The sequence below is a fragment of the Mustela lutreola genome, chromosome 13 (assembly GCF_030435805.1).
Source record: "Mustela lutreola isolate mMusLut2 chromosome 13, mMusLut2.pri, whole genome shotgun sequence".
NCBI classification, from domain to species: domain Eukaryota; kingdom Metazoa; phylum Chordata; class Mammalia; order Carnivora; family Mustelidae; genus Mustela; species Mustela lutreola.
Window position 1 is genome coordinate 46,358,309 of NC_081302.1, and position 27,661 is coordinate 46,385,969.

Sequence of the window (27,661 nt, forward strand, 5' to 3'; positions counted from 1 at the left end):
AGGTCTCAAGTAGAATGCAAAGGGAACCTGGCTTTAGTCTTCGGTTTAGAACACGTGAGTTTTCATATAAACCTGGGTGGGTCCTTGTCATTCAGTAGAGAGATAACCTTAGACCTTCCAAAATTTGTCACTGCCTCTAACCTTGTAATAGGCTTCATTTAATGCACTTTAGATGCTAGCACTGGTAAGTTGATGATTTGTCTCAGAGTCGACAGTTTTTGTTTGGTTTTGCTTTTTTTTTTTTTTTTTTTTTTAATAACTGAACAAGAGTAATTTAATTCAAGTAGGCAGCAATTCTGTCTGTAGTTCTAGGTGCTCAGTAGTGCTAACCTGGCTTCATTCCAGCCTTAAAATGAGCACTACGTGCGTTTATATTAGCAAAGTCAGAATACTGCTGATGACGGACCTTCCAGGGGTTAGGGGGTGCTAATCAAAACTATGAAATCTGAGAATGCTCATATTCTGCTCTCCCCACATTAATGGTTTAGGGCTGGAGGGCTTCACAGAGAAGGTAGGGAGTATCATCTGGAAGAAATCGGTGTGCCTTGCCTTGAGTGGTTGGAAGAGCCACAGGATTCTGATTCCAGAGGTGCAGGCATTGGTTAAGGATGTCCGGGTGGGTGGGAAATAAAGGGGGAAATGCTTTACTCGGTCGGGTCGTCCTCAGTTTTCTTAGGACAGAGCCAGCCCTTTGGTTCTTGATAATCATTGACTGATTGACTCTTTGAATTGGATCTAAGTGGTACTTTCTATGTTTCTGACAATTCCTTGGAATGATTATTAAAGAATGTTGTGGTTCTTGGCCCCATGCCTGCTTTCTTTTTTTTTTTTTTTTTTTTTTGTTTCCAGTTATGAGACAGCCCAGGACATCACAAAACTGATCACTTCCTAACTGGTTTCACTGTCTGTTTGTAAACTTTTCCTTATCACCAATAAGAGGGGGAAGTTTCTCCAGAAAGCATATCTTGGGGCCCTTGGCCCCCGTGCCGGCGCTGCTTCCTTCATACATACCTGTGTTCCTTAGAAAGCAGTCTAAAGCAAATGGGGTATTTTAGCACAGTTAACTAATGGCTTCTTTATATAAATGGCATGTGTGAGATAGGAATATTATAAATAAGCTTTCATTCTCACAGCATTTGGGTCTAAGCTTGTTATAGATTTAACTTTGATACTTATACCTTGTGTTAATTTTGAGTTAAGCCATAGTTCATATGTCTGTTATTGGGATTAAGGTTCTTTTTTGTGCTCAGTAGTAATTCTAATCAACCAATTTCTCACTCTTTAGAAAGATCCTCGGGGAGGCATGGAAGATAAATCGTATCGTTTTATTGCTTCTATTTATCCTCTGTTATTTGATACTTATCTTCCATAGATTGTAAGTGGGCCCTAAGAGATGTATACATCCTTAAATCAAAACACGAAGTCATTAACATGACTCCTTATCTTCTAATTGGATGTGACATCCTAGCAGTAGCAAACAAACTTTATCCTTGTCTGGCATCATCCCATTTATATAATGTGTTTACAACTGCATTGTCTTTCTGATGATAAAATATCATTCTGATTAGAATACTTATGCTCCTCATGGCAGTTTCTACATGGTATCTGCCCAAATCATCTTTCAACTTGGGCCCATCTTGGGAACTCAGTGTTACTCTTTAGGTCTGCCCTGTTGTTACGTGGTTACCACATGTGGCTGTTGAGCACTTCTAGTGTGACTTGTCTGAATGGAGATGTGGTCTAAATAGAAAAAAGATACTGGATTTTGAATATGTAGCAAAGAAAAGAAATAAAATAATCAATGAATGTTTTATATTGACTCTGTTGAAATGATTATATTTTAGATATATTGGATTAATTTCATTAAAATTTTACTTTTGGCTTGGAAACCTGACATTGCCCCTGTGGTTCTCATTCTGTTGCTGTGGGATAGAGTTGATGTGTGTGGTTACTTGTGATAGTGTATCCCTTATCCACCTTCCTTCCCAGGAAAGCTCCTCATGCCCTCAGGGTCTGGTTCAGAAACAGACTGTTCATTTTGTGTGCTTGTGTTGGGAAATCTCAATTTTCCTCACTGCTTCTCCCTTTCTCCAGGGGGTTACTTATCTTACTTACTTAATAGTTATCAGTCCTACCATTATCAAATCACCTTTGAGAAGTTACTTATATTTGCTTGACTCTCCTACTTCTTGATATGAATACTTTTATGAATTTTTATTCTTTTTAAATTTTTTATGATATTTATTTTCTGGCTTTTACTAAATGTGAAAATATATTATCCTATCAACTTTTTAAATAATGATGTTTCCTTTAGGGTGTTGTTAATTTTTTCAATAAACTGCTAACATTTAGCCTCTTATTTCCAAAATGTTTATAGTATGGCTTGGAAAGAATTATGAGTGAAGAGAGGAGTCTTTCTCTGTTAGCCAAAGCCATCGATCCTGAGCACCCAAGTATGATGACAGATGTGGTGAAACTCCTGTCTGCGGTATGCATTGTAGGAGAGGAAAGCATGTAAGTCTTCTCAACTCATTTCTCTAATACTATGTAACAGTATAATTTGATTTACTTAGTGTTTTCGTTATTCTAGACTGGAATTTATTGTTAATAAATGAATACAACTTAAGCAACTGATTTAGATTCATAATTGGCTGAACAGAAATGTTTGAGTAATAATTTCTCAGTATAGTAGTTCTAGGCTAACATGTTTCTACGAAAAACTGATTTTGTCATATTTATTTTAAAATGTTCCGATTTCAAACCCTAAACAAAAATTCTCAGTGAAGACGTAAAAAAAATATATATGAATGGATCCTTTTCCTTACGTAATTTTGTTTTTCAGATAGAGCTAATTCAAATTCATGTATATTACCTTATAAAAGCAAACATCATACTATTTGAAAATGTATTCATAACACAGATTTGAAAAGTGTTCTATGAAAGAATAGTACTTTACTGGTTGAGGGTGCATAGTCTGACCATAAAGTACATCCTGAAGTTTTAAACTTTAAACACATTATCCACATATGTTAAGGTTGTAACTAAAAGACTATTACATACATATTAACAGATAATTATAAAGATAAACCTTTTTTTTTTTAAAGGTTGGGGTACTCATTATAAGATGCATTTAAAAATTATTATAAATGCCTTTTAAAAAGACTAAAGATAAAGGCACCTGTCATGAGCACTAGGTGTTACATGTAAGCAATGAATCAATAAATTCTACTCCTGAAACCGCTATCCTGCTATATGTTAGCTATCTGGAATTTAAATAAAAACTTGCAACAAAAACCAAACAGAAAGGATTAAGACAGTAGAAAATGGAACAACTAACAGAACAGAGAGACATAGCCCTTTCATGAAGGCGGGGCAAAGCCCATAAGCCGAACCTTCTGCCAACATTTGAAACTTGTCCTTATGGTGAACCTGCTTGGGGGCTGAGGAGTGTTGGGCTGTCCCTGTCCAGTGTGGCCTCACCGGAGAGTCTGCAGGCCCCACTCTGGCCTCGCCCTCCAGCCGTCTGCACACACAGCTCCAGCGCGCCTCCATGGACGAGGAGGTCCCCAGCGGCAGCCCCAGCACACGAAGCCAGGCACAGCTTCAGCACGTTCCCTTTCCCATTTTCAGAGTACCCTGTTAATTGTATCACAGGACCCTAAGAGTTTACTTATGGCTGACACACTGGTTGCTCCTTGTGCTCCTTCCTCTCACTCCATCCTCCTTCTCCTCCTCCTTTCCCTTCTTACTTCTCGGTTCTTCTCTTTTCCTTCTTCTTCCTTCCTTACCCCTTTCTCCTTTCCTTCGTTCCTTCTTGTCCGTCTGCTTTCCCTCCTCTCTCTTTACCGTCTCTTTTTCCTTCTCTGTTTTTCACTACCTCCTTCCTCCACTCTGTATTTATCATTTCTTGACTTCCTAGGTTATCAAGATGATGAAGATAATGTTAACAGCCTACATGTCTGTGTCTACAAACGGAGTTTCTCCAGTGTGCTAGGTTGTGTCAACACACTGGTCTTTAAAGGAGTAACGGGTGTATTTCTTGTGTTGACTATACATCCCTACTACGATGTATTTTTGGCTACCAGACTTCTTTATACTCAAAAGGAAGGATAGTATAGTGATTAAGAATGCCGAGACCATGCTTACCACACCGACTGTCTGATTTCAGATCCTTGCTCCACTTAGGAGATGGGAGACCTCAGACAAATTGCTTAACTCCCCCCCCTCCCCGTTTCCTAATCTATAATAAGGGATAATAAAATCTACTTCATAGAACTATATACATTAAAAAGAGTTAATATTTGTAAACTGGTTTAAATAGTGCCTGATGTGTAGAAAGCACTCTATAAGTGTTTGATAAATAACCCTCATCATAGGGTTATTAGGAATAAATGAATAAAAACATGTAGCTAGTACTTGATACATGCTATGTACTTAGCTTTTAAAATGTTGCTTCTTGCTTAGGAGTAGTGATTCTGGAGTTCAGTAGATTAAGCAGTTGTAGTTAGGCATTTGGATTACTTGCTATTTGCAATTTAATTAATTTCAAAATTTCTGATAGCCTTGAAGAGGTTTTAGAAGCTTTAACATCAGCTGGAGAAGAAAGAAAAATTGACAGATTTTCACCTATTGTGGAAGGACTCCGACATGATTCAGTTCAACTGCAAGTAGGTTTCATGTCTAATCCTATGTACTGTTTTGTAACTGTTAGCTCACTGGCTTATATTCAAATATGAAAACCTGCATGTTGTCCAATATTTTATATTTCAAATAATGTATAGAATTCTAATAATGTATCTTATAGATGTAACTTGGCGTGTACCTATTATTATTTCCTTAGGTTATGTTCCTCGAAGCTGGCTTACTAGAGATCTCTATAAAACATATAATCATAGTCCATAAATTGTTTATTCTCAGTTAGTCTCATTAGTTGACTATTACAAATTTTAAGTTTGGGCAATTAAGTGAATGATGGCTTTTCATTGATCTATTAGTTTTTATGTTGGAAAATTAAGACTTTCCATAAATAATAATGAGACCAAGTTACACTGAGATTTTCAAAGATATTTAAATGTTTAAGTTCTCACAGTCACATTTGGACTTAACCATTATATTGTCCAAGCTGTATAACTAATATTCTTTTAATTTCTCCTTTTTAAAAAAAAAAAAAAAGAAGTTTTTTTTTTTTTTTTAAATAACTGTAATTACTGTTGCAAGTATTGCTAATACCCTGAGTATCTTTAAGAAAATAATAGATACCTGACTCCCACTTCCCAATATTTTTAGAATTTAATTGGCGTGACCTGGCTTTTGGGATTTTTAAAGATTCTCAGATGATTCTAATGTGCAGCAATATTCAAAAACAAAGATGTACTAATAGCTATAAAGTAAATTTATTTCACACTTAATTAGTAAAAAAGTTAGTTGTGTTTTGTTTTGTTTTTTAAAGATTATTTATTTCATTTATTTGAAAGAGAGAGCACAGGTGAGAAGATGGAGAAGTCGGCTTCCCGCTGAGCCAGGAGCCTAGTGCCTGGGTTTGATCCCTTGGGATCATGACCTGAGCCAAAGACAGATGCCCAACTGATTGAGCCACCCAGTTGCCCCTAAAAAATTACAGTTTTAAATTTTATTTTAAAGCTCTGGGTAGCTTGACCTTCATATTGTTTCTCAGTGTGGTAGGAATAGAAAAACCAAATCTCCATGTTGAATTTTAAAATAAAATGGTATTTGATTTACCGGCTGAAAATCTTAAGGATAGTCAAATGAAAAAATTTACTGTGGCATTTCTAATGATGGCATTTGTGATGGTGATCTTCCCAATGACAGTCTTTGTGAATGGCTAGCCCAGACCCCTGCTTTCTCTGGGCGGCAGGGAGGCAGACCTGGAGATTTGAGTGTGTGGTCTCTGTTGCAGAAGTGTCAACACTGGAGCTTCTGGAAAAAAGTCCCGCCTGACTCGTCGGGGCTTGTCAGAGAGCATCGGAATGGGAGTCTGGGATGTGTTGTCCACTCTGATGTGGACCCCGCTCCTTCAGTTTTTTTGATGTGTGCTCTAGAGTCTTTGTGCTTATGCACCATGGGTCTCATTTCCCTTCTCTCATGTGGCTCCATAGCTCCCATTTGCCACAAGCCCAAGGAAAAGCAAACTAAGAAGAAACTTTGTAGAGAAAAGAGGAACACTTACCTTGTCTGAATTTTCCTTTGGTAGCCAGGTTCCCTTTTACTCATAGAGTATTTGTACAAATAGCACCAGGTTATCAGATTCATTAATTTGTGTAGCATATTAGAGTTCATGTCCAATTCTTAAAATTTCACTTAGGAAATGTAATAATGACTTGTGAACATTATTGCCTAAATACTTCTCATGCTAATGTATACTTTTTTTTTTCTTTTTAAAGATTTAATTTTTTTATCTGAGAGTGAGAGGAAGTTAGGATGGGTTGAGGATGCATGGTGGGGGGGGGGTGGGTATGGAGCAGGGAGCTGGATGCGGGTCTCCATCCCAGAACCCTGGGATCATGACCTGAGCCAAAAGCAGACCCTTAACCAACCTAGCCACCCAGGTGCCCTTACTAGTGTGTACTTTTTGATCTAATAGCACACATGTCCCTAGAGTGGGAGGGATGGTGTCTTGTGATGCAAGGACTAGAGTTGTGAGTCGTGCAGCTTGAATTTAAGCTGGATCCCTTGGCATCCTGGCTCTGTGACTCGGTCGGGATCATGCCCCAGACCACTTCTATGCTTCAGTTCTCTCACTTGTGAGAGAAGGACAATATTGAAAACTACCTCATTGTGGATGTGGGGATTACATAGACTAATGTATTTAAAATGCTTAGGTTTTTTTGCCATAAATGTTGAGTAAATGCTAGCCTTACAAAGTAATTTTGTTAAATTAAAAACAAAGTCAGTGGAAAATGGAGATTGAAGGGGATCTTCCTTTTTCAGAAATATTAGCTGTGTTGATAGTAAAATTGTTACATAACTATAACTCAGCAGTTACACTCATGAGCTAACCCAGATGAATGAAATGCAGGTTCATACACATCCCCATACCCATATTGTCATAGGCTCAAATTGGGAACAATCCAGATGTTCTTCAACAGGTGAATGGTTAAACTGTGGACACCAATACTGCAGTATGGTAGTATGTAGTATTGAATATGTAGTATTGAAAAAGAATGAACTATTGATACATCCAACAACTTACATGAATCTCCAGGGAATTACCTTTCTTGAAAAATGCCAGTCCTGGATGGTTCCGTTTATATAGTAGCCTTGAAAGAACCAAGTTTTAGAGATGGAGAACAGTTTAATGGTCGCCAGAGGTTTGGGATAGGGTCTGGGAAAGTATTGGGTGTGGCCATAAGTAAATGGCAGCAGAGAGTTGTGTGTGGTGACAGTTGTGCATCTTGATTGTGGTGATGGTGGCAAATTTGTACATACAGCGAACTTGCACAGAACCTTACTTGGACACACAAATGAGTGTAAGGCTGCTGAAATCTGAATAAGCTCTTGTGGGTTGTACTAATTTCAATTTCCTGGTTTTAATGTTACATTATAATTATGCAAGAAGTTACCATGGGGCAGAATATTGCGAAGAGTACCTAGGACCTACCTGTAAGTTTTTTCTTTTTGCAACTTTCTGTGTATGTACAGTTATTTCAGAATAAAAAGTTTAAAAAGAGTTGGTAAAAGTGGGGTCCCAATTTGTTTGCAGCAGTATTATGGTCACTTAATATTTTAAAGCTCTGAAGAGGGGCACCTGGGTGGCTGTTGGTTGGTGTCTGCCTTTGGCTTGGGTTGTGATCCCAGGGTCCTGGGATCAAGTCCTGTGTTGGGCTTCCTGCTTGGTGGGGAGGCTGCTTCTCCCTCTCCATCTGCCTCTTCCCTCTCCTTGTGCTCACTTGCTTTCAAAAATAAATAGATCAATCTTAAAGCTTTGAGGAAAAGGGTAAAGAATGTCTTGTTAAGAACAAAGCCATGTTTCATCTAGACAAATAACATGATTGACTCATTAATTGAAAGATGGCAATTACAACCTTAAAATTTTTGGTAAGATGCATATGAAATTTGTTTTGACTATTGAGGTAGCCATGTTTAGCAATGGCTAAATGTTGAGGTAAACTTGTCTAACCTTGTAGGATTATCATTGATTATCATATGAACCTGAAGGCAAACTACATGTATCAAAAATGTTCCTGGGTATGTTTAGTCATTTCTGTTGGTCAATTACTCTCAATTTATTGAAGATGCTACCATTTGGAAAATAAATATCTATAAAATTCTCTGAAAGAGAATGGCCAGTTAAAAATTGAGAATGGATTATTAGCTTATAGAAGATACTAAGACTTGAAATTAAAATATATTTAAAGATTTGATGTAATTTTGAAATGATTCCTTTTTATAACCATTTTACTGAGATAAAATACACGTATCATAAAAGTTATCCACAAAAAGTGGACCGTCCTATATATTTGTATAATTAGAGTTGTACAATCTTATCTAGAACAATCAAGAACATTCTCTTACCCCTAAAAGAATCTCCTCACCCCCTCTCCCAATCCCTTCATTGTCACCTTGTAATACCCTCATTCCCTTTAGCTCTAGGCAACTGCCAATCCACTATCTCTATAAATCTTCATATTCTGGGTTTTTGATAAAATCATACAATATGGGGTCTTTTCTGACTGGTGCTCTCACTTAATATTTTCAGTGTTCGTTCTTGTTGAAATATGTATTACAACTTCATTTTTTCCTTTCCAAATATTAGGCTATTGCATGGATATTTCACATTGTTTATCAGTTGTCAGTTGGTGGAAATGTGAGTTGTTTCTTTTTGCCTTTTATGGATAATGCTACCTGTGAATATTGGTGGAGATGATTTTATTTATTTATTTATTTGTTTATTTATTTAAATGATTGCATGTTTGCCGTATTTAGTAAGGACTGGGGGCATGGCTACCAACAACATCTTCCTTAGATAGTTGTTGAAGTCAACCATTTGACTCAGTTCTTGAAAAATTTTACCAAGACATGGGTGGCTGCTTTTATTTGCTCTTTTGAAACTAATTGCCTTAGTTGTAAGTAATTATTATTTTTTTTAATGTTTAGTTATTTTCCGAAACACTAAAATGTCTTCATATGGGTTGTAAAGTTTAATTTTCATTGAAAATTCATTTAAAAGTTTATTTTACCATTTTTTTTTCATTTTTTTGGTATGTTCAGATTAAATTTCCATTTTCTTGAATAAATGATGGGAAGAATTTTAAAACTTTTTTTAATTTTCCTACTCAACCTTTTTTTCCTGGGTCTTTACTCTTGAAGGAAAGTTTCCATTACTAAGCCTAAACTAGCAGGTGGAAAGCTTAAGTTAGGAGTTAAAGGTACTATTTTCCAGATAGCTAGTTAACTTAGGGAGTTCAGGGGTGGTGGGGAAGTAAGTAGATTATCTTTCCTGGGATTGCTGGTTGTTCTCTCTTTCCTTTAAAAAAATTAAGCAACTCTTCTTTTTGAGTGCTTCCGAATTTTCTGTAAGTAGAGTATATTTTAGAGCTAACTAGTTATCAATTTTCCTATTAAGCTCTAAGTGCCCATTTTACCATTACCTTTTAATTTATATTTATTGAAATGTACTAGTCTGGCTGATATTAGCAAGTGACCAAATTAAAAATAAAACTTGTTTATTGTTGAATAGAAGAGAACCCTATTGTTTGCTTTTAAATTGGAGGAAATGGAAGATAGTAAAATTGAAAAAATTCTCATTGTTCTTTTATGTATAACAAAGTACTATATAACAAAGTACTTTTTCAAGGAGGATTGTTAGATTTTTTTTTGAGTCTGATAATAATAATAATGAAGATAATGTGACTGCCCATGTTACTAGTAGAATTGAACATCTTTCATTCCTCCTACTCATATGGTATAGTAAGACAGTTAAAAAAAAAAAAAAAAGTGAGTGTCACAAATAACCTAAAATTATTTTCAGGACTTAGGGAGTCTTCCTTCTCAGGAAAGAAAGTCTAATATAAATATCAGACTTAAATATATACTACTCTTCTCAAGTATATGAGAGAAGGGCTTTCAGAGTCAAACAGCATAATCCACTATGGGTAATTGAAGCAGGAAATGTACTTACTGGGTACCTTAACAGAATTTTTGGCAGACCTAGGGAACTCCATGTGGATGATACTAGCCAGAAGTAATGTAGAAGTGCCAGACCACATCTGGGAATGTTCTAAGGGAAACTCCATGCCCAGCATTCTACGCTGGTTAACATGTGGCACACTAGGACACATTGCTGTGTTTCTGCCACAGCAGCAAACCTTGCCTCATGCGGCTCAGACAGTCACTCCTCATTTTGGCTCAGTCTTCCTTACTAAAAGAGGGTCCGAAGAAGTATGGGTAAGCCAGTCTCTAGTTTCAACCACATGTTGAATTTATCTGTTATTTTCATTTCTTTCCTTTTATTTTTCTTTTCTATGTGTGTCTTTTCTCTTCTCTTTGTAAAGCCATCCTTTGCTAGAGTATCATGAGGTAGATTCTAAAGAGTTTGCCTAAACCCTTGATGTTGGTCATGGAACTGTTTGAGTTGTGGTAGATTTTTGTCAGGAAAGGAATCAGAGTGGGAATCCTAGAGTTCTTTGGGTGGATGTTTGCTTTTCTGTGCATTTGTTCTCAGGCCTGTGGTGATGGCATGCTATGTTTTCCTATGGTGTCTTCCTCTCAGTCCTTTTGGACCCATGGGGGGAAGTATTGAGAACATGATTTTTACGTCACTTGTTAGTCTGTTGTAGTTTTACAGGTGCTGTGAGAAGACATGAATCCCTGGGTCAGCAACAAAGGACTTCATCACCCATAGCAACAGTAGTGTTTTCTATCAGCCTCAGTTTCCATTTGCAGCAGGTTGTGCTTCAGGAGAGAAACCCTGAGGATAGGAAATTCAAGTCTTACATCACGGGCAGTACTGATTCTGATGGTGCAGAATATTTAATTATTTAATTAAGGCTGTTGGTCAGCCAGTCTCCAAGCAGCAGGTTGAGGCTAACCTGCAGTATGGACCCCAGCCAGGCCTTCCAGGTCCCAGATGGAATCAGCCGAACAAATCCCACAGACCATCAGGGTCTAACTTAGAACAACAGAATCTTAATTTTTTCTATTGATCTTTCCAGTTTGGCTGAGGTAGTCAGGTACAGAATGATGTATTAGTGATTGCACAGACTTCTCCTGGTTCAGCAAGAAGGAAATCCAGGACAATTCTTTTATCCATAACAACCCTAGTGAGTGAGCTGAAGCCGGGTGTTTTCCAGGGCCAGGGCAGTATCAATGGTAGTTTCAACTAAAATCAGGGACAGATATCTTACCTCCTTTTCTAATTGGGCAACTCCCATCATGGAGAAAAATGCCTGCAGGGTACACATATATAATTTTTTCTGCAGGACCAATGGTAGCCTTAGTTTGGAGAGCCTTCATGGCTGTCTGAGGACTGAGCACTTGTGTTTGCTTAGATGCTTGTACATCTCTTAGAATCAGCTCTGAGGTGAAGGGCAACATTTTTAGAGAGACAAGCAAGTTAACACCTGGCTGCTTCATAGCATATATAGTCTTGAAGGTCTACATGGTACTTCTGGAAGGAAAGTATTATTTGTAGTTATTGGGGTCCTCCAATGACCTTTATCGAACAGGCAGCTATTGGGTAATAGTGCTTTCACTGTGGCCTCCTACTGGCTGATAAACTGTAGGATGCTCAGTTCAGGATAAAATTGAGTCCAATCCTTGCTTTGGAGCATGTGAAAACTTGGTGGAGAGGCCAAGTTGTACTATAGGGGAGAAACTCTTGAGTTTAGAAAACCTTAATCTTTTTTAGTGGGTTGTAATTGTACCTGCCTTTTGCTCCAAAGAGATATTATCTTTATTATTCTGGACATGAAGCATGCCTACCTATTTGCTATTCAAATATCCTCGAAAAGAACAGTCAGAAGATGGCCCACCAGTGCCTCTACTTGCAATGCACCCAGAAATGTAAGAGACTCAGGGTGATTTGTCCAGTGGTGGGGAACAGACCACGAAACCTTCTCCTGTCAGCTTCTTGACTTTGCCTTCAGTCTGATCCTCTTGGTGTTTTTTTTTTTTTTTTCCTATAGATTCATTGCACCTTGATATAGGCTGAATAGAATGAAATCTTCATTTATTTTTGTTCATGTGATACTACGGAGTATTTTCCCTACCTTAATTACTGACTAAAGGGACAAGGGTGGTAAGTGATATCCTAGGACTCAGGAGACAGGGATGATTGGTATGTCTTTCTAGGATTCTCACAGTAGATACTGCTCTATCCTGGAAGGTATTTTTTAAAGAGACAAAAGGCAGAAATATAATCTAAGTCTTTGGTATCTCTAGAACTGTTATTAGAGGAAAGTCAAATTTCAAACACTTTCAGACACCTGGCATACATGTAGTCTTAACAAATATCTCATGGTTACATATTAAAATGCATAAGGTATTCACATTTAGAGAACAGGAAGAAAAAGTGAAAGTGTCCTGTTGAATATGAAGTTGCATTTATAATACTTATGAATCATACAACTTGAAAACGATATTCTTGCTGAAACTTGCTTTGTAGAACAAGGCTATGTTAATCTGGGTCTTCTGAAAAGCAAGAGATTTAGTATGCATGGCACTGGGGGAAGGCCTTCTAGAGGGCCTGGAGAGGGCTGGGGGAGGTGGGGAGATGTTCAGCTCCCTGCAGACCTGATGGCAGGTGGAGGAGAGAAGGAAGGAGGGTTGAGGGAAGTGTCTTGGGCTGATGTGCACTTCCAGAAGAACTTGGCAGGCTTGTTTTGTCCTCAAGCCAAAGCCCCTTTGGCTTCCCATTTTATTATTCTTGCTGTGTGTTCAGACATTGGCTGGGAAAGGCCCGTGGGGACTGTGGCCTCAGCTCACCTGTTGTGATGGATTTCACAGGGTAGCAGCTGGGGCTGGGCTGTTGGTCATTTATACTCTCTGTAGCCAGAGATTGAGAATTGCATTCCTGTGGCTGCCGCAAAGACAGTTTTTCTTAAAAACAAAACCGAAACAAAACAAAACTTCTTCAATTTCTGTATTTCATTGAGTTCAATAACAAATAGATATTTGTAAAATTGATTGTAAGTAGGAACAATTATCTTTAATGGAATATAGTCACTGTACTCTGAAATTTGTTACTGGGTAATGATTGAGAAATACGACATTGAAACAAATTATAGGTTATAGTGACTTTTTAGATATAGTCAAGTTTATGCTTCTCTTTCTTTTTGTTTCCTGTACCCCTTCAATGCTCAAAATATCCCCAGGTTTAATTTTGCTTGAGACCAAACAGAGGTCTTACTATAATGAATAGTCATATCTTAATTTATTATTTCTTTTTGTTTCAAATATCTCCACTTCCCCCTGCCCTGCCAAATTACTAACCAAAGTTATTTTCAGTTTCAAGTAACTTATCCTCACATGTAATGAAGAACCAAATAAAGAACAAAGATGTTAGCAAGATTTTATATTTAGGACCAGTGTTGGGGCATCCTAGAAGGATGCAGAGATCAGTTTGTTTTAATCCCTCTCTGTTTTGACTACTTTTACTGAGGTTTACATCAGTAGGATTAATATATCAATATAAATCCAAATGCTAAATGCATTGAAATGGACTGGTAAATAATATGCCATTAAACTAAGACGTTAGAGAAACACAGTGGAATAATAGTCTAATGTGAACTCACGCTGTCCTAGGGAGCACACATCTAAGCATAAATTCGTGGTGGAAATTTTTGTCTAGAACATACAGCCAATTTTCTGAGCTGACATAATAAATTTCTTCACTTACGCTACAGTAGATCACCAGAAAGATAAACTTACCTCATGCTTCAAAGGTAACCGCATAGAGTTTCATAATTAAGCAGTCAATTAGTTAATTGTTCAGCGACTGCTGTGCATTGAGGTATACAAGAGCTATACAGGAAGTATGTCCTGCCTGGGCCACCTGTACAGATCAGTCGCTTAAGCGTCTGCCTTTGGCTTAGGTCATGATCCAGGGCCTTGGGATCTAACCCCACACATCCCAGTCGCTGCTCAGCGGGGAGCCTCCTTCTCTCTCTCCCTCTGCCCCTCCCCCTACTGTGTTTTTTCTCTCTCTCTCAAATAAATAAATAAATAAATAAAATTTTTAAGAAAAGTATACGCCTGCCCTTAAGAAGCTTATACTTGGGAATCTAAGGCTAGCTTATGTTTCTTAAGTAAAATGCAGTAGGAGGAGTTCTAGCAAAATGCATGGGAGGACACAGAAGAAATGAATGCTGTCGCAGTGGGGAGTGTTTGAATAAATATTTAAAAATCTGTTTGTTTTCCCAATATTCCCATTCATATAAATTATAGCTTTTTGAATTCTGCGCTTTATTTTCTGTGTTTGTATGGAAATTATGCAGTTACCTCACGCTCTGATTTGTTCTCTTACTGTGTCGATCATTTGCAGAATACTCAATTGGAAATCTAAATAAAATCAAAAAGAACTTTACATCTGCTGATCTCCTTTACTGTTTCTGTGTTTGTCTGCTTAATGTAGGCTGGTTAGTTTTTATTCTGAATTAACGCGTGTGCTTTTTAAATTCTTTGGAGTTTCTTTGCACTAGCGGCAAACTGTTTCTCTGTAAGCCTCATTTACTCATTTTAACTTGATAAATATGGAATTTGATTGTACAAAGAGAAACAGATGATTTCTGCTGTGGGGTAGGGAAGATGAATAGCAGACTATGTTGTATCTTCCAGGCCCAGATAATAATTATTCGCGGATTCTGATAGAATTTTTATGTATGTACTTGACTGGTACTTGTTTACAGTGTGAATTTAGGTTATAAAGCTGATACATTTTCAGCATCGTATAGTCATCATTTTATTTGTAAAAACACCTACTTGTGTTCAGGATGAACATGTTGACCAAAGTGTGAGCTTTCTAAAGAATAGTCTTGTGTTGGCTGTCAGATACCTTCTCTGTTCCTTCAGCACAGTCGCTGAGAAAGCATTTGCTCTGGTGGCCTTCGAACAAATTGGATAAGCTCTATGTTTGAGCCTCCAGGCATCACACGTGTTACGGTACCTTGCATTTTGTGCTTCACTTTCATCTGAAAGGGTCAAAGGTTTTTGCGTCAAAGTTTAAAAATGCATAAAGTATTTATTTTTTCTCATCTTTGCATTGAGCATGGTGTCAGGGGTAAGTAAAATTGTGTACTGGAGGAAATTTAGGTGATGGTATTCACAGATGAAGAAACCTGACTGTTTTCAAGGGCAAAAAGCTACTTTGCTGATGAAGTGTCGGAGATAGTGGCATGTTCCTTTCTTTGTCTTGCTCATTAACCTCTTTCTAGGTCTAATGATTTTTCTTTGATCATTTGCCTTGTTCCTGAGATTGCCTTTGACCAGATCTATTCCTCATATTGACTATCTTTGAGATTTCTGTTTACGGTTTATTTACTTTGCCCCCTGTTGTGTGTCTGTGCCTTCTAGTTTACTGCATTGCTGACATTTGTTCCACTATTTGTAATTACACTCTGGCTGCTCATTTTCCTTGGCTTGGTCTGTGGGCTTGGCGGGTCCTAGTCCTTGCAGTGCACCTTCTGTTTGCTGCTGCTCTTGAGGGAACCTTCAACTCTCCTAAGCCCTAGATGGACACTGGTGCGCGTGAGCACATGTGTGCACCACGCTCGCACGCAAGCACGCACACACCCTTCCAGCTACAAATTATGCTAAAGACGCTTTTTCTCACGTGAGGTTCCTTCTTGGTAACTGAGACAAGAATAATAAAATGAGCTTGCAGTATCTGCTTTCCAAATCATTAGAACTGAGTCCATGATTTAACACCTAAAGAGAAGTGTCATATATGCTGAGACTAAAGGTTAACAAGCAGCATTCCAAAAGTATAAAGATGAGTTTGGAGGAAGGAGACTATTTTAGTGCCGATCATCTTGGTTGCACATGGTACATATGAGAAGGCAGGTGTTTTCCTACTTGGGACAACAACTCTGTCTCTTTATAAGAAACTGTTCTTGTCAAGTCACCAACTGGCCTAATGCAGTGGTAATTTATTAGTCATCTTAGCTGACCTATTAGAGCCTCTGACTCAGTTAATCATTCTCTCTGTTGAGACCGTTTCCTCCCCTAAGTCCTGGGCACCCAAGTTTCCTTTTTCTTCTACCTCACTGATGCCTTTTAACTTTATTTCCCCAGCCTTTAAAACAAAGCCTGCAACTGAAGTGTCCCATCAGCTCCTGTACCTCTTTTCTCTCTGCTACTACTGGGTGGTTCCACCTAAGACCGTGAGTTCCACATAAGACCGTGCAGTTGTTATGGTCATGTTTTTCTTGAACTTGGGTCCCCTATAGCCAGTTTCCTTCTCCACTTTTTTCAGGGCTGCTCACTAAAGATATTTCTAACTTAACATCTCTAAAACACAGCTCCCCTGATCTGTCTTCCCAAGCTTCTTTCTCCCATCTCAATGGATGCTTTATTTTCCACTCTGATCAATGATAATCCCATCCTTCCAATTGACCAGGCCAAAAACCTTGGAGTCAGTCTTAACCCTTCATCTCTGAGAGTGATTTCTGTCTTTTTCCATAGCTGTATCCCTAGCACTTAGAAGTGCTTAGTGGGCACCAATAAAATAGGCTTGGAGGGAATGCAATGGTTGAGCAGGTACCCAGGGAACTCTGTATTTTGATGTTCAAACATAGACACTTTAAATTAGGATGTTTCCAGGAGGGCAGAAGCTCTTAGTTTTCTCACCCTCATCTATTCCACAGGGAAGTACATTTTGTGATGCTGTTGAAACAATATTTTAAATGCAAATTAATAAAGATTATAAAGGCTACATTTTTGAAACCTCAAGCAGCATGGGAATTGTTTGTGATGAATATCACAGTGCCATTATTTTCTTGAGCTTCTGTTTAATATCTCCAGCAGACACAGTCTAGGTACCCACTAACTAGTTTTTTTTTTTTTTTTTTAATGAATGAATGAGTCCTAATGTACATTTATTTTTTATTTTTTTTAGAAGAAATTGTGGTTGGGTCAGAGGGAGAGGGAAGAAAGAATCTTAAGCAGGCTCCATGCTCAGCAAGGAGCTGGTTATGGGGTTCTATCTCATGATCATGAGATCGTGACCTGAGCCAAAATCAGAGTCAGACCTTTAACCAACTGAACCACACAGGACCCCTCCTAATATACATTTCAATCTCAGAATTTTAAAAGCAGAATTTATCCTATTCTCTAAAACCTCTTTCTCTCCTTACATTTTATAGCTCTGTTAGTGGTATTACCTCCTATTTAGTTGAAGAACAGAGGTGAGGAGGCTCTTCTGAATGCTTCTGAGTCAACCCCATGTCCACCCAGCCATCAAATTCTATCAGTTTCTCTCACATTTTTAATGTTCAAGCTCTTGTCATTGTTCACTCAAGTTGCTTCTACAACAGCTTCTTAACTTACACTGCTCCCTCCACTATTCCCTCTCCTTTACATAGAATGCCTTGTGGTTTCCCGTTTCCAGCTGCGCCTAAATTTTCTGACTTGGCACATGCAGCTGTGCCTCACCTGGCCTGTCTTCTTGTCCTGCCTCACTTCTTGTGACTCCTTGCACTGCTCTCTCCCTTCTCGTCCTCACAAACTGCTCAGGAAATCAGAATTCCTTGTAGTTCAATGGAAGGTCCCATGTCCTCTAACAGGTTTATTCTTTAGCTGTTTTGAACATCTCACCTCAGTCCTTCTTTATCCCTAAGGGCCTATGCTTTTACCCAGCTGTCCGTGTCTTCAGTTTCTCCACATTCCTGCTGTATATGGACCATCTCTCTTCTACATGGTATATTTCTACCATTGTATCTATCTTCATGAGGGTAGGCAGATATATCTCATTTACCTGCATAGTTCCTGCTGTGTGTAGTTACTGATTTCAATGACATAGATGCTATATTGGCACCTGCTTCTGCTAGTATGTTGTTTATATGAAATTCTAAGATCAAATGAGTCTATGTATCTCAGTATACATGCTAAAAACCTAGAAGGAACTCTTTGATCTTTATCTTGATAATAGAATTACTTTTCTGTAAGGAAACACTACATTTTGCTGAATGCTTGCATATGTTCATAGACATATATTGACATGGCATTGATTAAAGAATGGTTATAAGTCATAATAATGGCAGATTACCATTAGAATTGGAAGGGATTTTAGAAAATTAACTTCATTATTTCAGCTTAAATCAATTTTCTGTTTTTCCTTTTATAGGAAATTGCCATTTAGGGTGTTTCCTAGAAATACTTTGGTTTATCCTTTTCCCTTCTTTCTCTTCAATTTCAGGCTGCTATTGTTCTGCATGTATTTCCTTTACATTTAAGTCCCATTTCCTGCTAATTTTTTATGCTGCTTATTTTTGCTGCTTTGAGTTGTCTATAATTCACGTCTTTTCCAGAAACCTTGTGAATGATACTAATTTAATTGCTCTGAATGTAGAGAAACATTATTTAAATATCCTTTGAGATCTTTTAAAACTATATACTACTACTGAAAAACTATTTTTGTGGTTACCAGGTAATGATTGGCATGGAGGTAGAAAGAAAGCGTCTTAAACTTTGTGATGTGAGCCAGTTATAGCTGAACGAATGTGTAGTGGAAAGGTCACCTTCATTTTAAGTTTATTCTTTTTTTATTTTAAATGTCTCCCTTTCCCCTATTTATCTTCTGGCACATTTCCTTCCTCCAGTTTAAATAGTCTTAAGTTTTGACAGTAGAGGCGTGCTGGTCAGAGTTTAGTATTTAGACATCAAATACAATAATTACGATATATTTCAACCAGCAGGACCTAAGACCCCTGTCGGTGTCTTAATCCAAAAAAAGCATTTTAAATTCATATAAACCTTGCCTTAAGGGATGGAGAAAGGACAATTTAGGGAACAGCATGAGTTTAAACATATTGATCAGTAAGCCAGTCATTCTTGTTAGACTCGGGTAGAATGCAGACTTAGAAAATAACATCATCATCATTAACAAAGAATACTTTGCTTTTCTTAGAGATGATCACTTCTGCCTCCGATCTCTTTTCCTTTGATTATATGGATTTCAGACAATGAAAGATAAATTTCAGCCAGGTGCTTAAAAAAAAAAAAAAATCCACTTTGAAATTTGGAGTGTTAAATAACTGGAAAATACAGTGATTTTTGCACTTTCATCATTGAAGGTGTATACCAAAGAATTTAATTAGTTATGTAATTTCTTTATACCTTCGGAATAAACATGACATATATTATTTTTGAATTTTTGCCAAAGTGTTTGAACCATTGCCTGGTTAATTCTAATTAATTGTGCCATGATCGTGAGATAGGGTTTTGTTATAACAACCCCATTAACCAGATTCAGGACAATTACTGACCTTCAGGTGTTGGAAATTTTGGGTTTTTCTTGATGAATGGCAAGTTACCATTGTATTTTAGGTAAGTATTTTATATCCAGTAGAGATCCATAATTTTTCAACTAGGGTGTTCAGCTTTGTGTTGTATGTGCATGGAATGATATTTTTGGACAAGAACTTAACTTTCGGGTAGACTGAATTTTTTATGGAATGGTACCAGTGCCTAATGTTTCTCTCTCTTAATCCACAAGAACTCCCAAACAAATGTAAAATTAAACAAACAAACAAACAAAAACTTCACTGAAAGGATATTTCTTACTTAATTTGTAATTGACTAAAATAATTTACATATAGATTATTGTTTTAATAGGTTCTCCCCCAAAGGAAGATACTTCATTCTTGGAACAAAACCTTGATATTTCAGTTCTATGACTCTTTTCTTTAATGTTGGAATCTGAGCCTTCGTCTCACTGTGCAATCTATTGTAGGTAGCGTGTATGCAGCTCATCAATGCCCTTGTTACTTCTCCTGATGATTTGGACTTCAGGCTTCACATCAGAAATGAATTTATGCGTTGTGGATTGAAAGACATCTTGCCAGTAAGTGCCCTGCAGTCTCCTTATTAATATTTAAATTAGAGGAGTACTTGAATAGGGGGAAATTTAGATAAATTACCTTCAAGAATAATTTATCTGTGGGGGAAAAAAGGCTCGAGTATAAAAATTTGTGAAATATAGATAAGATGTGAGTATTATTTAACACTTTAAGTGTTTGAATGCTATAAATCCAGCCAAATGGTTGGCTTGTTGTTTGTGTTTTTCATTAACTTTTTTTGCATTATTAAAAAGAAAACCGTTGATTGCCATTTCTATTTAATATCTCCAGAATTTAAAACGTATGAGGAATGATGGCCTGGATATCCAACTTAAAGTGTTTGATGAGCATAAGGAAGAAGATTTGCTTGAGTTCTCTCATCGCCTCGATGATATTAGAGCTGAACTTGAATATCCTTTTGTTCTGAAATTAGTGAAATATGAAAAATTCTTGCTAACCCCCAAATAACCAGTCTTCACTCCCCGAAATATTAAACTTCTGAAGCCGTTTCGACATAAACAGTATAAAGTCAAACCTTTATGAATCAGACTGATTTTTATATAAACTTTTCTAATTAGTTTAATTTGTGTATTTCTGAGTACATGCATATGTAAATCAATGTTACAACCTCCAGATGGATTTTGTTAGGCCTTGTGTGTGTGTGTGTGTGTGTGTGTGTGTGTACACACACTACCTGTTTTTTCTTTTCATGTTTGGCAGCTCCTCTCCTTTAGTGCTTTCCAGCATTAGGAGAAGGGTGTCGTTAGCTTGCTTGTTGGCTCCTGCCCTACACCTTGGGGGAACACTCACATGGTCTCTGTTAACTCTGTGTGCTTTTCCAGAAATCCACCAGGTTCCTGTCCTCTGCTGGGGCTACTTCATGGTGGATAATGCCTGGCACCAGCACTATTGGTAAAAAAAATTTAATATGGTATTTACAACCAGTTGCCTCTTACTCTTGTCTCCAGCAACGTCTTGGCTTGAGAGAGGCAAATGGTTGGAGTTTGATGGTGGAGGAGAAGCCAGGGAGTGTCAGGTCAAGTTGTCATTTGCAAACTTGTTTTCCTCTACTTTGAAACCTAGAGACCTGTGTTTTATTTGATGTTAAGTATACATGATGCCCACTTTAGACTAAGGCACATAATAGTCTTTAGAAGCTTTACAGAGTAGATTCTGTGCTATGTTATTAGAGTTGTTTGGTGTAAAGGATGAATAAATTCGTGTATTCCTTAATCAGTTTACTGAAGCAAATGATATTTACAACATGGTATGGAACTCAGTTAAGGAAACTAGAGCGGAAGGATATTTCATTTCTATTCTTCAGCATCTTTTGCTGATTCGAAATGATTATTTTATAAGGTAAGAGGAATTATTTTGTAAGGTAAGAAGAAGCTATGTTCTAATGTTTTCTTTCACTAACAAAATTCTATTGATTGTGAAAATCTCCTGATGTTTGGTTTGGGCAAGCAAATAATTTTCAGATACTTATTTATGCCGTAATACTGACTTATGGGTGTATATTTAGACAGGTCACGGTAAAATGATATTACTGTTATGTTTTAAGCTTCAGCAGATTCTTGGTAATAAGTTTTCATCTGAATAAAAATACGCACTAGCAACAAATTACTAATTTATCATGTGATGGATACTATTTTCTATTTAGTGTTTAGGTAGTAGGAGTGATGTTGATAAGTTTCTTTATATAAGTTACATGAAGGGTACTAAACATTGCTTTTATTAGTGTTTAAGTAACTAGCAAGTGTATTGATAATACAGTTGTATCTAATGTTGCTAATGTCTCAGAGAAGCTAGACAAATGACATTTCAAGTTTGATTATATCCTAGCCATCTTCTTTTTTTTTTTTTTGTACCCCTGGGGATAAAAATATATGTTTATAAAAAATAAAAAATTAATAAAAATATCCTAGCCATCTTGAGCTTAACAGATTGTTTATCTCATCTGTATGTTGTCTATGTGTAGCTGTGTGAAGATATTAGCACCTAAGTTGCTTGGTTGTTATGAAGATGGAATATAGTAGCCTGGGTAAATCTCCTAGCCAAATATCTGCCACATGTTGTATCCTGAATAAATGCTCTCTATATCCTCTTGTCACCTTGTTACTAGTAGTTTTATGAGGGAAGCCAAGATCCTTGAATTTATTTTTTTTTTTTTTTGTCGCCTTTAATTTAGCTTTCCTGAAATTTCATTCTCAAGTCCTTTGGGCAATAAGTATTTTCTTACTCTAATTTCATGTAGAAGAATTTGCTAGACATGTCTCATTGACGCCGTGTCCTCTGGGTGATGTCAGAGGGTATAATTCTGGCTTTTTATATAACTGAAAAGTAAATAGAGTAAGAGTCAAAAAAAGAAAAAAAGGTAAAACTTTAGGTTCTTTGGGATAAGTATAGATCATTAATCTTATCTTCTTTTGTAAATACTAATGTAAAATATTAATATATGGATCAAAATATTAATGAAAATACTAATAATTTGATTAAAAATATCGATACATGGATTAAACAATATTTTTAAATATCAGAGGTACCTTGCTGGTTAATTATACTACTATTTTTTCCCTAATATTCTTAAAAATAAAATTGAAACTTCCATTTACTCTAAAGTACCCCATCCTTTTCTTGATTCCCGTATGATTGGTTCGGTCAACCTCCAATTGTTCACTGCTGTTTGAGTTTTCAAGAATTAAAGAATATTATTTACTTTCAAAGTTTTCCATGTCTTAGTGCTGCTAGGGGGGTTATATCTTATTTTTGATCCTTTCATTTTAACCTAATCCCTTAATCTGTGCTTCAAGAGCATAGGTGGTTGTGTCTACCTTTAAAACAGATTGAAAAGTGCAACTCTCCTAGGACCTGCTCAGGCAATTCTATCACTTCAGTAGAATTAAGAGTCTCAGAAAAGTATTAAACCATAGTATCCCCAGAGCAACATTAGTGAGGTATAGAATGTTAGTTATTTTGGTCATTTTTCAAGTATCATATTTTTAATTTGATACTTAACCATGCTTCATTCTTCCTTGACTCTTTAAGCCCCAGGACCTTGGTCTTTGTTCCAGATACGGTCCCTGTGAAGGCATCGCTCTTCCTATGCCTGCTCTACTCAACACAGTTCCGTCCATTTTTTTTGCCCATATTCTCAAATTCTCATAGGTATTTGTTATTGTTATTTATTCTAATAGAGAATATATTTTTATTATAAGGTTGAGTCAGATTAGGGTCACTTAAGTTTTCATATATTCATTTAAAAATTATTTAACTTTTTATTTACAGTGAAATTTTCATTTAGTGCTGTGCAGGTCTATGGATCTTGCTCTTTCGGTTTTAGCTTCATTTTTTTGGTTTTCCCACTCTTAGAAGGACCTGGCTTATACCTTTTAGAAATCCTTGATTATTGGAACATTTTTTTGTTTACTGAACATTCTAAACACATATTGATATTTTTTAAAAGTTTTTATAAATGACATTATTTTAGAATGCAAGTTATTCCCATTTAAAAGAATTAGTGGATTGGGAAATTAGAAATTTTGCTCACCTTCTCATTTGGAACATTTGTTCCTCTTGGAACAAGAGGACATTTTACTGAAATGGAACTCGATTGGAGACTGTACATGAAAGGTAGCTCCTGACCCCAAGAAAAATGAAATGCGGAAAGATAATTGGAGGGTGGAGTAGAAGATCAAATCCGCTTTTGTAACAAATACTCAATGGCTTACATGTGCAAAACATTCTGCTAGTGGAATGTGCATGGGAGATAATTTGATATTTGGTAAAAATACTAAAGAGAAAGTGAAGATGATTTTAAAATTCCTACAACAAAAATGATGTATCAGTGAAGTAATGGCAGTTTATGTTCATCCCTTAATTAGGTTATTCACATATTCCTCTGACATAGTCACTAACTCACCTATATTGCTCATGGACATTATTTTCTAGATTTATTTGTCTGGAATCCAGAAGTACATTATTTTATTTTGTTTTGTTAGTGTTGCCTTTAAAGAGGTTTTGCATGAAATTTCAGCTGCTTTGTAAATGAGTTTATTATCGGGAGCTGTGGAGTGAGAAAACATACTGAAATTATGATTTAAAAAAAAAAGAAAGGCCACAAAATTGCCTATGTTAATTTAAAACCCATTCATATTAAAACAACACTAGGATAGGAATGCCTGGGTGGCTGAGTCAATTGAGCATCTGACTTTAGCTCAGGACATGATCTCAGTCAGAGTCCTGGGATTGAGCCCCCTCTGAGTCAGGCTCCCTGTCCAGCAGGGCGTCTGCTTCTCCTTCTAACTCTGCCCCTTCTCCTCTTTCTCTAGACCTCTCTCTCTCTCTCCTTCTCTCAAATCAATAAATAAAATCTTAAAAAAGCCAACACTAGGATAGCATTGAATAAGAGGAAAAAGGAATAAAATGTTTTCATCTCATCTCAGTTTTCAAATGTGATGTATAAGTGTGTGCAGTTTTTGCAGTTTAACTGAAAATATGGTTGGTTATTATGGCAACACATTAGGGAATGGGAGATTACTTTTTTAAGAAAAGTTTAGAATATTGAGGAAAGGATTAGTAATATTATCTTGCTTTGATATGTACCCACGAAGAGTGTCTTAAAACAGTTTTAGTTTATGACAGTCCATGACCATTTGTCATCTTTGCTAATGCTGTGAATTATATTCGGCATTATGGGTCATTTATTAGATGTGAAATAAGTAGGTGAAGGGCAAGTAGGTCACAGTGTCTAGGGAAGAGATGCTCAAATGACTAGAGACACCGTCCCATACATGATGAGAACGATTTGGCGAGGAAATGTGTGCCAGAAGTCATTGAGGGAAGAAATAAGTCTTGGTGCTGGCTGGGGATGAAGGACTGACCTCACTGAGATTGCACCTACTCTTTCTGTCACTTTAGTTTGGTTTTGTCACTGTAATCTGCTGGATATTTCTTTTAAATTTGTTGGCTTAAGTTTTAAGGGACGTTCTTTTGCTTACTACAAACAGGTGGACTGAAAACATGATCCCAATTGGGGATTGTAGTTAAACTTTAATTTTTGGACCAAAAAATGGTATACTAGATTTTTTCAGTTGTCTTTTGAGTAAGAAGTATTCATTTGGTACTTATGATTTACAGTATCAGTTTTTAATTGGACTCCGCAAACATTCTAAAAATAGTGTACTGTATAGTTTTAAGAACCTTTTAGAGAATTTTTTTTGGAGAAAAAGGTATGTGTTTACCTCATGTTAATAAAATGAATAGTGATAGCTATGGTATAGTGGCAGGTTGATCTCTTTTGAGAACTGCTTTTAAGCACATATCACGTCATCTTACTATTCTTTTTTATTGTTAACTAATTAAGTCAAGGTTCTGATTTTTGTAAGCAAATTATCATTAAAGCACTCTATCTGCTAAAAGAACAAAAATGTATTCTCTTAAGATCATCAGAAGGAAAGCAATGCCTGTTGAATTTCCTCTCTCCTGTTAAATCTGACATGTCAATTGTTGAAACTGCAGAGGTATATTACTGAACTTAAAATGAGCTTACCAAACTGCTTTGGTGGAGAGTTACAACAATAACCTGGATGTCCATTCATTATTCTTCTTGGTTTTAGGCAACAATACTTCAAATTAATTGATGAGTGTATATCTCAGATTGTATTGCATAGAGATGGGATGGATCCAGACTTCACATATCGAAAAAGACTAGATTTAGATTTAAGTCACTTTGTCGGTGAGTATTTCTCCTTTATTTAAATGGAAATCTTTTATTATCCCTTAACCTGCAGGTCAGCTCTGCAGCATTGGTTCTCATCATGTGACCTGTAGAGCCCTGAGAGCTCTCGATACCCTCCCTCTCAGGGGATCTTAAGGATCCTAAATTGCCTTTTCCATTGTGTTGATACTTGTGCTGGTGATGAAACAAAAGTGGATCAAACTGCTGGCCCATGGTTAGCAATCAAGGCCTTGACACCAAATTGTGTTAGTAGCTATCATATTCCTCATGCTGAGTAAAACAAAACAATGAAAACTGCCATATTTTACTTGAGTGTCTTTGATAACTCATAACTGAAAAACATTTTGTTAAAAACCTAACCCTTGAGTTCACATTACTTTAATATCCCCTAAGACAAAACGTCTTGTCTTTACACATTTAGCACTTCCACGTCCCCAAGTACAATGAGCACATAGCTGTGGATTTGCTTGAATTGCAAGCTGAATTGGTTGATTTTTACTTTGAAGGAATGATTGTCATGAAAAGCTAGGGCTACCCAGGCGTGATTGTTTTGGCACATACTTTTTAAAAAAAGAAAAGCAGGTCTGTAATGTCAGGGAAAACAACTGATAGAATTTGTTACCAATGATCAAATTCTAGCTTTCAAGTAAAAATTTGAGTTTTGGAAAACCTGAATCTGCTACTGTTAGCTTGACAGCTTCCCTGTACTCAAATTTGTTTCTGATTAAATCAGTGGTGATTATTTTGATATCATACGATGAGATGTGTCAGTGTTTGGAGACTCTGCAAACCATTCTTTTCTGAATTCCAGTGCCTGATAACCAATTCTGCATGGGTAAAGAATTCATGGATTTTAATGTTAGAGAACAAAATAATCATTGATATGTGATTCCACATAGCAACTAATGTGGAAAGAGTATGTGTATGTCAAATTTTGGCATGGCATAAAAAAAGAATATCCCTTATTTGAGTGAGGTGGTTTTTTTCTTGATAGGATATTTGAGTCTAGGAAGAGGTATGGAATGTATAAAATGAGAAAGAAAAGAGTTAATATTAGTGGTACTGATAAAGAAAGTACTTATTTCTCTCCACAGGAGAGAAGCAATAAGTTCCTGATAGTGGGAGGGACAGAGAAATAAGGAAAAACATCTTATGAATACGAAGCAAACTAAAATGTGGAGCAATTTTGAATAGTATCTGAAAATCAAGTTTGTTCTACCTAACAATTAGGAATGCTTTTATTTGAGTAGATGAGAGGTTTTAGACATTGAACCCTTGAGAAGGAAATAGACACCATGACTACTACTTGGCTCTATGAGTGAAACATATTTACTTAGTTACAACAAATACATTGTATGTGTTGATTTTAAATATTTACAAAAACCTTAGAGACAATGCAGAGGACTTACAGAAGAGACTGTCACTGTGTTCATGTGAATAGGTGAGTGTGAGGATCTGGGGTCGCACATTAGGGTAGAAAGATGAAGGAAAGTATGGGGCACAGATAACTTCAGATATTAGAGTGGAAATCACGAGATGCTATTTTCATAACAGAGATCAGAGGTTTAAGTATTTATTTACTGTTCTAGAGCCAGCCATTTTTGAAAGCAAAATTATTAAAATAAATGGGATTAGACAAGGAACACCAATTTCATCTTCTATTATAGGAAGCTATCTGTAATATATTAAATAGGTAAATCAAGAAATTATGGTATAAACATTTTATGTAGAGTATGGAAGCTAACTGCCAGAGTAATCCAATAAAAGAAGAACTGTGGGAGGTCGCAGTTTGGAAATGGAATTGAGTTTTTAGTGTAGTGATTTGTTGTTACTTTTCATCATAAGCCTTCTGTAATGTGTTTTTTTAAAACTGTGTTTATATATTTTATTTAAAAAAGAAAGCACTATT

General features: G+C 36.6%; 1 protein-coding gene across 4 annotated transcripts in view; it reads left to right on the plus strand.

Moving 5' to 3' along the window:
• Positions 1-27,661, plus strand: part of DIAPH3 (diaphanous related formin 3) — a 506,201-nt gene that overhangs the window by 155,635 nt on the left and 322,905 nt on the right. For 3 of the 4 annotated variants that reach the window (XM_059144199.1, XM_059144200.1, XM_059144201.1), the window contains 6 exons: positions 2,378-2,514; positions 4,562-4,667; positions 19,907-20,017; positions 20,304-20,422; positions 21,255-21,371; positions 25,631-25,749. In XM_059144199.1, the coding sequence (XP_059000182.1) occupies positions 2,378-2,514; positions 4,562-4,667; positions 19,907-20,017; positions 20,304-20,422; positions 21,255-21,371; positions 25,631-25,749 (709 nt within the window). Of the gene's footprint in view, positions 1-94; positions 185-2,377; positions 2,515-4,561; positions 4,668-19,906; positions 20,018-20,303; positions 20,423-21,254; positions 21,372-25,630; positions 25,750-27,661 lie in introns of those variants that run through there. The other variant, XM_059144202.1, reaches the window with a different exon arrangement.